This window comes from Lithobates pipiens, unplaced genomic scaffold (genome assembly GCF_037356315.1).
Source record: "Lithobates pipiens isolate NorthernLeopardFrog02 unplaced genomic scaffold, aLitPip1_a1.2 Scaffold_16, whole genome shotgun sequence".
Classification (NCBI taxonomy): domain Eukaryota; kingdom Metazoa; phylum Chordata; class Amphibia; order Anura; family Ranidae; genus Lithobates; species Lithobates pipiens.
The window spans coordinates 86,159,838-86,173,063 of NW_027507748.1; the positions used below are offsets into that span (position 1 = coordinate 86,159,838).

The window sequence follows — 13,226 nt, forward strand, 5'->3', positions numbered from 1 at the left end:
GTTTTAATTGCAAATTGATTTATATTTTTGTTCTATCCAGTTCTGTGATTTAACAAATCTGTCTCACAGTACAGTCTTGTCTCGCAACATAGGTGACTTGAGTTTTCTCTTCTGCAGTTCAGTATTGTTTACGGGTCTCCATCCCACCCCCCCTTGTAAATGGATAATGAAAACACAGTGCACTGAACAACTCATCTCTCCATTACTCCGCTCGCTCTCTTAGCATAACTCTTAGCCCTTGTACACACTGTCGGACATTCCGACAACAAAATCCGTTTTGTGCGAAACTGGTGTTGCATACACACGGTCAGACAAAGTTGTTGGAAAATCCAATCGTTCAGAACGTGATGATGTTATTTCCTTACAACGGGACTACATTCAGGCTAGTAGCCTATAGCTTTAGTCTTGTAATTTGATCTGAGCATGCGTGGAACTTTGTCCGTTCGGAATTCTCTAATAATGATTGGAAAAAGTCCGATCGGACAATGTTGTCGGAAATTTTTATAGCCCAGATCTAAAACTTTGTCGGTCGGATATTCTGACGGAAACAGTCCGATAGAGCCCACACACGGTCAGATTATCCGACAACATGGTCCGATCGGACATTTTCCGTCGGAATGTCCGACCGTGTGTACAAGGGCTTAGACTGGTCAACTGATAAGCTCTATATGCTGCTTCTCACTTCCTCATCCCAAGCTCTGCTGTGGAGGGATTTTAAAAGGCCAATGCAAAGTTAAAATCATTTACTTACATTGCTTGCATTAAAAATACATTTTAGGGTGTATTAATTAATATAGAGCTGCATTCATTTGTGTCTTTAATAAATGGCAGGAGTTCAGATTTAAGATAGGAATACTTGCAAAGCTAATTAAATGAAATTCTTTACAAATATTGTGAACAAAATGTACTGTATTTAGTTTATTATTGACATTAATGGTAAGGACTTACTTTCTATTTTTAAAACCCTTTCAGACATTTGTTTTCAAAAACAGAACACATAAATTAAAAACTGCTTGAGGTTTTGAACATCTTAGTTTGAAATATTCTTCCCATTTTCGGACTGGTAGTGAAAAGAATAATTTCACTCCACTTGATAGGAACGCTATTTCACAGCTTACTGGCGCATGTTCAGTGATTTCATGTGAGCTGTTATAAGGTTAATAATAAAAATTTTAGTATACGTTATTGGTTTTTACACCTCATACATCACATGAACATTTGTGTGAATGTTTTATTTTGAATAGTATCAATGTTTTCTGATGGTATTAAAGTCTTGAAAACAGAAAAATTTGTTATTTTATTAGGATAGAAAAATAAAGTTGTGTGGCCAAGGAAGTCAAGGCCATGGTCAAGATTGTGGTCTAGGTATGAACTTTTGATAGTTTAAAAAATAGCACCATACACAATGTTATTGAGCGTAAGACAGCCCATACATGAGTCAATTTTTTTCGTTCAACCAGCTGATGTCAGATGTGTGATTCTGCTGCTAGTGATCCCGATGCTGCCAATTTTCTGTTAAATTGGCAGAGGCTCAATCGCTAAGAGACTGTTTAAAGCAATTGTGCCTATATAAAAATCTATTAATGCTAATCAATCTATTATCCCATTTATGCCATTTTAAAATCATTTAGTAAAGCTGGTTCCAAATAACAGATTGGTGTTTATAGATGCATAGTGATTCATAGTGATTTGCCTTGCCAGATTAAGGTAGAAAGGTGCTTTAGATAAGGTATTAGCTTGAGTTCCACTCATCAGTTCGTGTGCATTGGATCACAATAGGTACAGATAAGCTGATCAATTTGAATTGGCATGGCCTTCCCCATCAGGCACTATAACTGCATCTGTTTTGTTAAGAGACAAGATGGTGCACAGCTTTGACCAACTGTGTTTTCCCCCATTTTATTGCAGGAGAATAAAGATTGCAGCTGGACATCCACCAGACCTTGAACTCCTGGCTAGGTTGCCTTGTGGATGATCTGGCTCTGCTGAGTTGGCCACTATGTATTCCATGTGCTTTAAATAAATAGTGCAGACATGTTTACATTTTACTATTGATATTTCCATTTTTGATCATATTTGAACATCGCAAGCAACTGTTGGGTAATTTGCATCTTCACATTCAGGGAGAATGGGTACAGGATCAAAAGACAGTCATTGAATGCTTTCAATGACCTCACAGAATGAGAACCAACAAACATATTACTATTAAGCTAGTCCAGCTACATATATTACATGTTTTTTTTTCTTTTTTAATACAAGTAGAATAAGTGAATAAATATAACTTTGGTTTCCTGTAATTTATTGCTCAACAACAGTCAGACTGGGAGGGGACAGGCAGGCTACCCTCTAAGCCAATGATTTGGAATAGTGTTGTCTGAACATGTCTTCAACATGGATGGGCACACTAATGACCTCATCATTGGGCTGTTGCTCCTTCATCATTTAATCAACAGGTGGGGGTGGATCCTGGACCAGGTTGTATTGCTTTACTACATCAGAGAAAAGTGAGGTCTGGTTCTCTGGCCTGGCAGGGATGTCCAGATCACAAGATTTGCTGAACAGAATCACCAAGCCAGTAAAACAGTTACCTTATATGTATTTAATTTATTAAGGGTTTGCTCTGAGTTCAGCTTTAATGGTCTTTGAGTAGGGCTGTGTATACCGTAATCACCAACAGATGAATATTTTCCCAAAGCTATTCTGACCTTCAGCTCAAAAGATTTCTCTCACTCTTTTTGTTTTTAATTGGTTCCACATTAAACAATAAAATTGACCTGATTGTGTTACGAGCATTCATAATTTGATTTTGCATGCTAGATGATTTTAATGGATAGTAGTCACTTTATTTAAGTGTAGTATTGCATGGCACACGTTCTGACAGAATTTCTTTTAATTTCCTTTTTTTTTTATATTCTCTCACCACCATTGTAATGTCTTCAGTTCGCCCTGTTGGTAAGTAACCATCCTTCTATTTTGTTAGCATGGCTTTTACAGTGCTCCATCCTTCATTCACATCCCGCATGAGCAGCAATATACACGTTCAAATCTTGCTTTACTCTCAAAGGAAGGTGGAGAAGCCTGTTCCTTTTCTAAATTCAGGGCACAAGTCAGAGTTGTGAAATCACATCAATGCTATAATATAAAAAAAAAGGCTTTTTGAGTGTATTAAAAAAAAGTCCCAGATTTTCATAATTCTACTTAAACCTCAGCAAAGACCATGTGGGCTCTGGCTACCAAGGAGACTTAAAAGAGGATTAGAAAGGCACAATCATTGTCTAGCACTACTAAACAGGCAGCAGAGACTGTGTTATAAGCTAAAAAGCGTGCTCCTAGGTAAATATTTGTTACAAACGATATGTTAAAATCTATTTTTTAAAACATTAGTACATGAATAGAACACCATTAAAGATGAACTCCCCCCCAACGTATTTTTGTGTTCATCCCCACCCTTTTTTTCAGTGGGTAATCCTTAGCAGCTCCTGAGAGGCTGACCCGGGTGCCGGTTCAGGCATGTGGGCGGAGGAGAAGTACAGCCAAATGAGCTTTGGCTGTATACTTTTCCTTTAATTATTAATTATTTATTACTATAAAGTCATTTTTTGGTATGACGGTCATGTGCTGGGAGCTGGAGTCAGCTGTCAGTCAGGCATCTGGGTATATCCTGACACTATTGTTGGGATCTTTCCAGAGCCTTAAGCAAGTCTAGTCTTTAGTCTGCTGTCTGCTCATTCATTCAAATATGGTCAAAAAAGCTTTGGCCATACACCTCTTTTAGTTTGGGATTGACATTTAAACAGAATTCCAACATTTGGCAGCTACTTGAACACCTATATTTTGTCAAAGAAGAAACTAGCCCTTGATAAAAATACAATTATCATTCAGTTCTTGCTGACTTTATCTTAAGCACATTGTGTACTGTTCTCTCAAAAAAAAAAAAAATGCAAGTTTATAAATCTATTTTACATTGTAATGAACCATCCTAAAGCAGAAAAGAGCTCCCATATGGCTGATGTCTACAAAGAAAAACATTGTCATAATTGTCTAAACTGAAATGATTTTGCAATTAACCATCCTGTCCAAAGGTCGTCGGCAAAAAAATCTTTAGCCTTCCTAAATAAAATATGACTGGAATAGGGCTTTGGAAAACGTATTTGTTTTAAGCCCTCCAGCCCTCTGGCACATATGTTCCATCATGAATTAAATATTTCATCAGGTAAACCATTTTCTGGGAAGGGAAGGTTACTATGATAAATCGAAACAAGCTCAAATCTAATTGGCTGCTGCGCTCGGGAACAACAAGACTTCTTTATTTATTTACAATGCTGTTTGACTCTTTCAAAGACGTGTACAGATGTGTACTGTACATTGTGTTCATTCTCCATTAAGAGCTAGCGTGCACAGCTATGAACTGAAACGTGCGCTGTTAGAGCTAGCAAACATTGCTGTACCTGGAAAATCTTGGAACCCTAGGACCTGGGATTTTGCTTTGTATTTTAGGGTTCCAAGTTTATACCTTAAAAATATCAGGGATCCTCTGTTATCATATTTAAACCATTTTTCTGCCTTTTTTAACCACTGTTTGCAGAATCCCTGAAGTATTCCCATTGATAAAGTGCAGCAAGAGTCCAAGAGTCACGTTGTATTTGTAAAGCTAAACTACAGGAATTGTCTATTTGTTAAATTTACATCAGGCCAGCTTGTGTCTTCTTAAATAAATGCAAAGTGTTATGGGATAGAGAAGGGGCTTATGGTGTAATGACTACTACCTCATCCAATCAGAGAATGCCATGTATTCATTGAAAATCAGGGGAGCAATCAGTGTACAGGCAGCAAATCTCTCCGGCAGCACCCAGAAAAGAACAGTATTGAGTATATGTATCCCAGGCTGCTACAGCCACCCAGTGGGTCTCCAGAAGGGACACATGGATAATAACATGTAGCCAAGTTGTCTCAATGTAGGTTAAAAAAAAAAGTAACTCCTGGATTTCAAATTTAAGGACCTTGCTTAACCCCTTCCCATCTTCCATACGCATATATGTGGCAAAATAGAATTTGCCTAATTTCATGCTGCTACATATATGCATCGCTGAGAGCATGTTCAATCATGTCCTCCACAGCCCTATGAAAGAATGTCACCAACTGTTCCTGATCACAGAGGATCAATCACTAGCAGATCACAGTAATCACATAGTCAGGATGCCTACAGAGGCAAAACTGTGCACTATTGTTTCTGGTCCCTATTAGAGGTGGTACAAAAACTTGATGTCAGAGAGGGCAGTTTCCTGGGCAGAGACACATTGCCTATTGCTTGAGGCTGAAACAAGTTTTATCAGGGAGGGATGTCATAAGTGGACGCCTTTAGTCTGTTACAGTTACGGAACCTGGAGTAGGGAAGTGTTTCTTGGACAGCACTTGATATGTCTGTGGAGCACAAAGGATAATAGTGTCTGCAGTGAGCAGTGCCTAGAAATGTCTCATGCAGCGTACATGCGATCGGAATTTCGGCCAGCAAAAGACCGCGTGTATGCTCCATCAGAATTTAGCTGGTCGAATTACCGCCAGCAAAAATTTGAGAGCATGTTCTCAATTTTTCCGACAGAAAAAAAAATTCTGATCGTGTGTATGCAATTCCAATGAGCGTGTTGTACGTCACCGCCCTCTTGATGGTCGGAATTTGGTGTGACCGTGTGTATGCAAGACAGCTTGAGTGAAATCGGAATTCCGTCTGGAAAACCATCAGAGCTTTTTTCCGACCAAAATTCCGATCACGTGTACGAGGCATAACAGTCTAAACTATACCGTAGAGGGCATTAAAGGGGTCTAATACCAAAGTTACATAGTTACATTGTAATAATAAAAATAGATAAATAAATAATAATATCAAACAGTCCCATATACCCAATCCTGTACCCACAGTTGACCCAGAGGAAGGTGAAAAACCCGAGCAAATCATGATCCAATTTGCTACAGCAGGGGAAAAAATCCCTTCCTGACCCCCAAGAGGCAATTAGATTTTCCCTGGATAAACTTTATCTATAAATTTTAGTACCCAGTTATATTATGTATATTTAGGAAAGAATTCAGACCTTTCTTAAAGCAATCTACTGAGCTGGCCAGAACCTCCTCTGGAGGGAGTCTATTCTACATTTTCACAGCTCTTACTGTGAAGAAACCTTTCCATATTTGGAGATGAAATCTTTTTTCCTCTAGGTATAAAGAGTGCCCCCTTGTCCTCTGTGTTGAACGTAAAGTGAATAACTCAACACCAAGTACATTATATGGACCCCTTATATAGTAATACATGGTGACCATACCCCCCCCCCCCCTTAATCTCCTCTTCTCAAAAAATAATACATTCAGTTCCTCTAATCTTTCCTCATAGCTGAGCTCCTCCATGCCTCTTATAAGTTTGGTTGCCCCTTCTCTGCACTTTCTCCAGTTCCCAGATATCCTTTTTTGAGAACTGGTGCCCAAAACTGAAATATTCCATATGAGTTCTTACTAATGATTTGTACAGGGGCAAAATGATATCGGTCTCTCTGGAGTCAATTCCTCTCTTAATACAAGAAAGGACTTTGCTCGCAAATTGCCTGTAGGTAATTTTTTAAATGCCAATGTGGATAGAAAAAAGACAAAAAAAGAACAAACTGTGTTATGGCTCCTGCTGCATTCAGAATATTTTATTACCGAGTATTATGTCCATTTATGTTGTCAGATGGTATTTTAATTTGTTTTGTATAAGGTCACGTGAACAATTTATCACTTCACGGAGCTGACAGTGACAAATCTTCACCAAAGGAAACAACCCTGTGTGTGGTTGCATGTAGTACTCGGTTTAATACATTAATAATGGTGATATATTATTTACTTCTTTTGAAATATTTACAGACATGACAGAACATATAAATGTAGTAAACGCCTCATCAAATATCTATCCATACAGACACTGGCCTACAGTAAGCATATTTCTCATTGGAAATGCTGCTGAGGTTACACAAAATAAAATGTATATATTCATTATTATTAAAAAAATTACGTTGACACATCACAAATTCTATTTTATGTTAACCATGCTTCCCTACTGTCCTAATTTTAGGGGTAATCCCTGAATTTAATCCCTAAAGTGTTACTGTAAGGGTTTGGGATCACTAGTAATAGCGCTTCATCTGTCCAGATATATTGTTAGAGGTGTACAGGGACTGTGTTGTATTTCTAAAAAAATGTTCATAGCAATTCACCCAGTGAAAATGTATGTACATTTGTTCTGTGCAAATAGAGCACAACACACAAATGTTATTAGATATTTGCTGTGCAGGATGTTTTTTCAATCATTTAAAATGGGAAAATACTGTATCTGGCAACTGGACGGCACTAAGTATTATAATTCCCTATAGCAGTCATCGCCATCTAATGGCCAAATGTGGTATTTTCAATTTTAAATCAATTAAAAACATTTGCCCAAACTGAACTCACAATAGGCTTACTGGGATAAATACTTTTGCCCATTTTGGAAAATACAATCCTAAGTATAGAATGAGGGTTTGTCTACAGTCTAGAATAAAACTTAGCCTTTATTAGGTTTTTATTAAAAATCTGTATCAAAGGCTGTATATGTGCGTATAACGTATAGGGAGGGGTATATGGACTCCAAAAAAATTTAAAAATGCACCAATCAACTGGTGGTCACTTTAATATAACTGATCATTAGAAAATAAGAAAAATGAATCCCCAACTGATGCTTTATATTCAGGATATTCCACAGGTTGGGGATATAAACAGACAATCACAAACACAAGATCTGGGTCCCTGACAATCAATCTCAGAATACAGATATAACTAATCATTTGATACTTAGCGAAAACAAGATTTAATATAGTCTGATCATACTGCATTCCAAGTTTCTCAGTTACTGGCTACTCAGAGGGGAACATCAGGGTAAATAAAGTGTAGTCATGATAAGGGAAAATATTTAGAATTCCCATCCTCCTTGAGCCCGTCTGCAGAGTAATCAGTACTATGCTATCACCACCATTAAACCATATGGAGTCTCACCCCCCCCCCCCCCCTGCTTAAATTAAGAAAAAAGCTTGTGAGCCTCAAAGAAAGAATGAAACCAAAGTGCTCCCAAAAAGGAGAACCACTTCCGAGAGAGCACAAATAACAATACACCTCCAGGCTACCCAATAGTCTCAGGTAACCAAAAACATAACTGAGGAAACCAGCGAATACAATCATATGACGCTATTTCTATGAATTGTCATCATACATTGAGGATACTCAGTATCCAATTTAGTGTCCGACATAGGGAAGATGATAATGAAGGTGTGTGGCTGGCAAGTTTGGATGTTGAGGCCCTATATGGCAATACAGGGCACAACTCAGGCCTGTGAATCTTTCCTAAGGATTCGAGGAGTGGCCTTCCAGTTGCCTATAGTTTGTGTTGGAACTCCTTAAATCTGTATTGGAACATAACTTCTACTTGTTGGATGGTAAAATTTACAAACAAAAGAGAGGGATCTCAATCAACACAACATGCGTACCCACCTATGCAAATCTCTTCTTGGGGTGGTGGGAGTGTATTACTGGACAATTTAGAACATTTTACTTCACACTTATACAGTCTTTGATACATATTTGTAAAAAGGTTCTGATGTAAGTTACGTTTTATCCCACTGGCTATTGATGAGTGGATAGATCCTCATTCTCTAATTAGGAAAAAACAATTATCAGGCATAGAAAATAGTCTAATACAATTCCTTCTTTTTGCACAGGATGGATGTACATAAACTTTAACTGTGCAAATTGCTATGCCATTTTTTTAAATACACCCATTGCTTTGTATGAACACAAGTGTAGTCAAGGAAAACTTAAAAGTAAAGTCATTAAAATTTCAGTCATATCAATGTCAGTAGTGGACAGTTCTAAAGTGATAACAAATGATTCTTGGGTATCAAATGCCTTTTATGAAGCTATACAGCTTAATTTAGTTAACAATAGTACATATTACAATGTGAAGGTTTTGGCTCTGTTCTAATATTGGGGAAAACCATATTATAAGCTGGAATTCCTCTTTAGGGGCCTTCAGTTTAGAATTTGTATTTGTTATTGGGTCCCACACTACATGTTCACTCCTGGTCCCATTTCAGAGGACCTATCCTTTACAAATTCTTGCCATGATCTTTGCATGTATATACTTGGTATTAAACAATTGTGGAATTGTTTAAAAAAAAATCGGTCCTTCATGTCACAGAATATATGCTTGGTCTGTGCAGGCCTTTACAAACATATTCCTCATACACACATGCATTCCATGTAGATACAGCTGGTCATAAGGATTACATGGATATGTTTTCCTCCGTCACAAAATGGAGGTAAAAAAGGAACAAACAAGTTTGTAGCATACGTGACATTCATTATTTTCTGATCTAACTCAGCAGGGGATCAGTCTAGGCTTCCCTACTGAGAAGGAATGGAGGACGCCCACGTGAAAAGGGGTTATAGACAGAAAAATAATATAGTATTAACCATTTGTCTGTCAAGATCATTAAAGAGTTTAAAGATATCTAATTAAAGATGAGCTGCAAGCAGATAAAAAACAGCAATGAATGCCACTAATGTATTCATTAGAAATAATTACATGTATTTCAAATGCAACTAGGGTATATACATGAATCTGTAATCTCCTATAGAGCACCACTCAGACAGAGAGAGGAAGAGTCAGCGCGAGGAACCAGTCAGGCTTTGCTGTACTGCACAGCAAATTGGATCATGCATTATAAGGATTTTTTTGCCTTTCTTTGGATTGTGAGTTTAGGGTTCTGTATATGGGTGTTTTCAATTATTTTATTTATTCATTTTCCTGTTAGATGAACTTAAGGGACATATGTATTTTTTTCAATCTGACCAACTATGTACCATATGCTGACCATGAACATGCTGAAAGGGAAGAACAGAGTGAGCATAGATAGGAATGACCTCATCAGTTTTATGCTACTCCATCATTATTCAGTCAATAGGCTAGGGGTGTGCTCCTGACCAACCCAAATTTAGCCAACTGCTAGAAGTTCAGTCTTTATTTTCTCTATTGGGTTCAAACAATTGCGATTTTGATATTCTTTGAAGGTATAGGAAATGCATTGCTATAAGAACACTTGAATTGCAGTCACATTTTAAATTATATCAGTGGCTGTAATAATGGATAATGTATGCCCAATAATGAAGTATTTTATAATAATAATGGTAGATCAGCTCTTCTATCTTTTACTATTGTACCTATCTGATATTTTTCATCTGTTCCTTTTAAAGGTCTCTAGAGAAGGAGGAATAATTTCTTCTACAAAGTACAAAAAAAATTCCCATCTTCAGCACTATTTAGATAAGTGTGTTTGGGTCTGACCACCTTTTCTGAATACATTAGAATAGGAATAAAATCAGATAGGGCTTTCTTTCAGCAGATGTCTGGCAAATGGGACGATATGGAAATCAGCATGTTGAACATGAATAAAAAGCATAGGCCATGTGAGAGGTGGGCTTCAGTATGCCAATGAAAGACCTCAAGGTTAATCACCTCATTTTTAAAGCTAGTACAATAGCACTCCTCAGTACGGATAAAACAAGACATAATGAAGAAGCATTTATGTCCGTTAAAGCAAAGTAGAGGAATGCAAATTGACTTTTTTTTTTCAACTAGCTTTATATGTCTGCTGCTTTCCTCTCTCAAAATGAAAACTGCCTAAATTAAAAGCATTCTAAGGCAGCTCATCAAAGGCATTAGGCAATGTGGAACTTTAACCTACTACCTGCCTTGTCTGAATACTAATACTCTGCTTAGTCACACAGACAAACTGTTTGTCCTTGGATGCCAATGCTAGCATGGCTGTGCTTGTGTGTAACAATGACAAAAATTCGGTGTTAAATTATTGTTATGTGGTCATGTAATCTGCTTCATACAGTTGACATGCTGTGCTCAATGATTAATTAATGTATACCCATTGCTAAACATAGTGCAGTTAATTATTTTATAGGAAATCCTAATGTTCAGCTCACTGCATTTTGACGACATCTAGATATATAGATAAATATGTCCGCTTGACATATTTAATTTACATATAGAAGCACACTAGATCCCTCGTGTTAAGGTATTGCACCAAATTCATGAAGCATTTGCAACACTTTTGGTTCTGACAGGGACTCGTGCACCAAATTTAGGTAGCTCTAAAATGTGGATTGTAATATGGACCTTACAGAGACTTTGTCACCTGGCCTCTTTAAACGCCAACAATGATCCAGTAAGTAATACAATTTCAGGATTCATGCAACAATAGGCCTCATATGTCAACCTTACCAAAGTAAATTCTTGTTACCATGGTAATTCCTTTGTTTGGCACCAGTATATGTCATCCCAGTTCTCCCAGGAAAGGACCATAACATTCTGCCTAAAGCTGAATTTCTCCTAAACAGTTATCTAGCCCAACAAACCCGCTAACATTTTCAGTAGACAACAGGTACACCCTAAGAAATGTGTTAATGCTCACTACTGACAGATTATATATTATATTATCTCATTATAATGTTTATTTGCAGTTGGAAATTGTAATATCATCATTCTTTTTTTTTTCAACAGCTCCTCCTCAATTTGTTGTCAGGCCCCGCGATCAGATTGTAGCTCAGGGCCGGACAGTGACATTCCCCTGTGAGACTAAGGGCAATCCACAACCAGCTGTATTCTGGCAGAAAGATGGAAGTCAGGTGAGAATTGTCTTAAATTTTCATAAGAAGTTCATGTATAATCGTATGTGTGTCATTTGCTACCTTACCAAAATAAGGGTGTAATTATAATAAAGTAGACCTAGCAGTCCGATGCATGCACCCTAAGTAGTGTGTAAGTGTAACACTTATTGGTATTTATTACCTCTCAAAGAGATCACGGTACTCCCACTGACAATTCGCTGTCTGCTTTTCTCTTCAGAAGGAGGGAGCCATCTTTGTTCAGCCATCATCCAGGGTCAGCATCTACTTCCTGGACTGAGATGGTGGTTCAGTTATGTGCATCGTTGTGCTTGAGCAGTTCTTGGCTGTGTCATATCCTGCTGCAGCCTCTCAACTTGTGACTTGCTACAAAGTAACAATGTTGCAATCTAATTACTGTGGATAAGGAGAAATCAATGTAAACAATGTCTCCATGTACTGGATCTCCCCGCAACCAGCCAGTTTGCCTCACTTTTGTGAATATTTAAAGAAATAATACCTAAATCAACCGATGCTGTATAACACCTCCACATAAAGATTCTTAAACCATGGGGACACAACTTATTACTCAGATGCCCAAAATGCTTAAATATTCATATACAAATAAATGAAACAGGGCATGCGGACAATGAGGATAATGCTGGTATTACAGTAGTAGTCTGCTGAAAATGTTAATGAGTTCACACGCATATCTACTTTTAACACAGGCATTTATCAGCTACACATTCCTTTCTTGGAGATGGACTTCTCTGTCCTCGCCTCCTCTCTGCTAAGCGTAATCAGAACACAACTAAACCGTCATTGTTCTGTTATACACCACAGCAGGTCAAGAGTATTCACTATTTTAAGAGAATGAGGGAATGCTTTCCCTGGCTGCAGCAGACTGATGACATAATTTCAGCCTAGGCAAAGTCAATTGATTTGGAGCACAAAGGCAGCTTATGCAGGGATCGAATTTAAAAATCTGTAGCTATAGTATACTTTTTCTGATGCAACTCATGCCATAACTGTCTGAAACACTACAGAATTTATGCAACTAGTGAGGAAGCAGTGATGCTGCTGCACATCTTTGTTTTCAGAAAGAGAATTCATGAGCTGGGATTCACATATTCTGTCGCTGATGAGTTTTAACCAGCAGCAGATTTGCGAATGAAACATGGAAATGTGTGATGATCCTTTTGGCTTAGTAAATCCCTTTAAACTTGGCAGTTAGAGGGTGCTTGACAAGCCCCTCCTCTTAGCATTGATGTAAGCCTTAGCATGGAATTTTAGAAACTTAGAAGCATGATTTTGGATTCTGAGCAAAACTGAAGACCTGCAAATGTTTACATTAGTTACAGGGGCCTACAAATTACAAACAGCCAATAGTATCATGAGGAAATTCAATAGAAAAACTCATTGGTGAACATAGTGCTTGTTTTTCCAACACATTTTTGCTCATTAGAGCTTTAATAGCCAGGGAAAAATCATTAATGGCG

General features: G+C 37.7%; 1 protein-coding gene across 20 annotated transcripts in view; it reads left to right on the top strand.

Annotated features, from left to right (window-relative positions):
• Positions 1-13,226, top strand: part of ROBO2 (roundabout guidance receptor 2) — a 1,315,320-nt gene that overhangs the window by 1,158,396 nt on the left and 143,698 nt on the right. For 15 of the 20 annotated variants that reach the window (XM_077480077.1, XM_077480086.1, XM_077480092.1 and 12 more), the window contains exons 7-8: positions 2,941-2,952; positions 11,624-11,748. In XM_077480077.1, coding sequence (XP_077336203.1) covers positions 2,941-2,952; positions 11,624-11,748 — 137 coding nt within the window. The remainder of the gene's footprint in view (positions 1-2,940; positions 2,953-11,623; positions 11,749-13,226) is intronic. The other 5 variants (XM_077480079.1, XM_077480096.1, XM_077480094.1 and 2 more) reach the window with 1 other exon arrangement.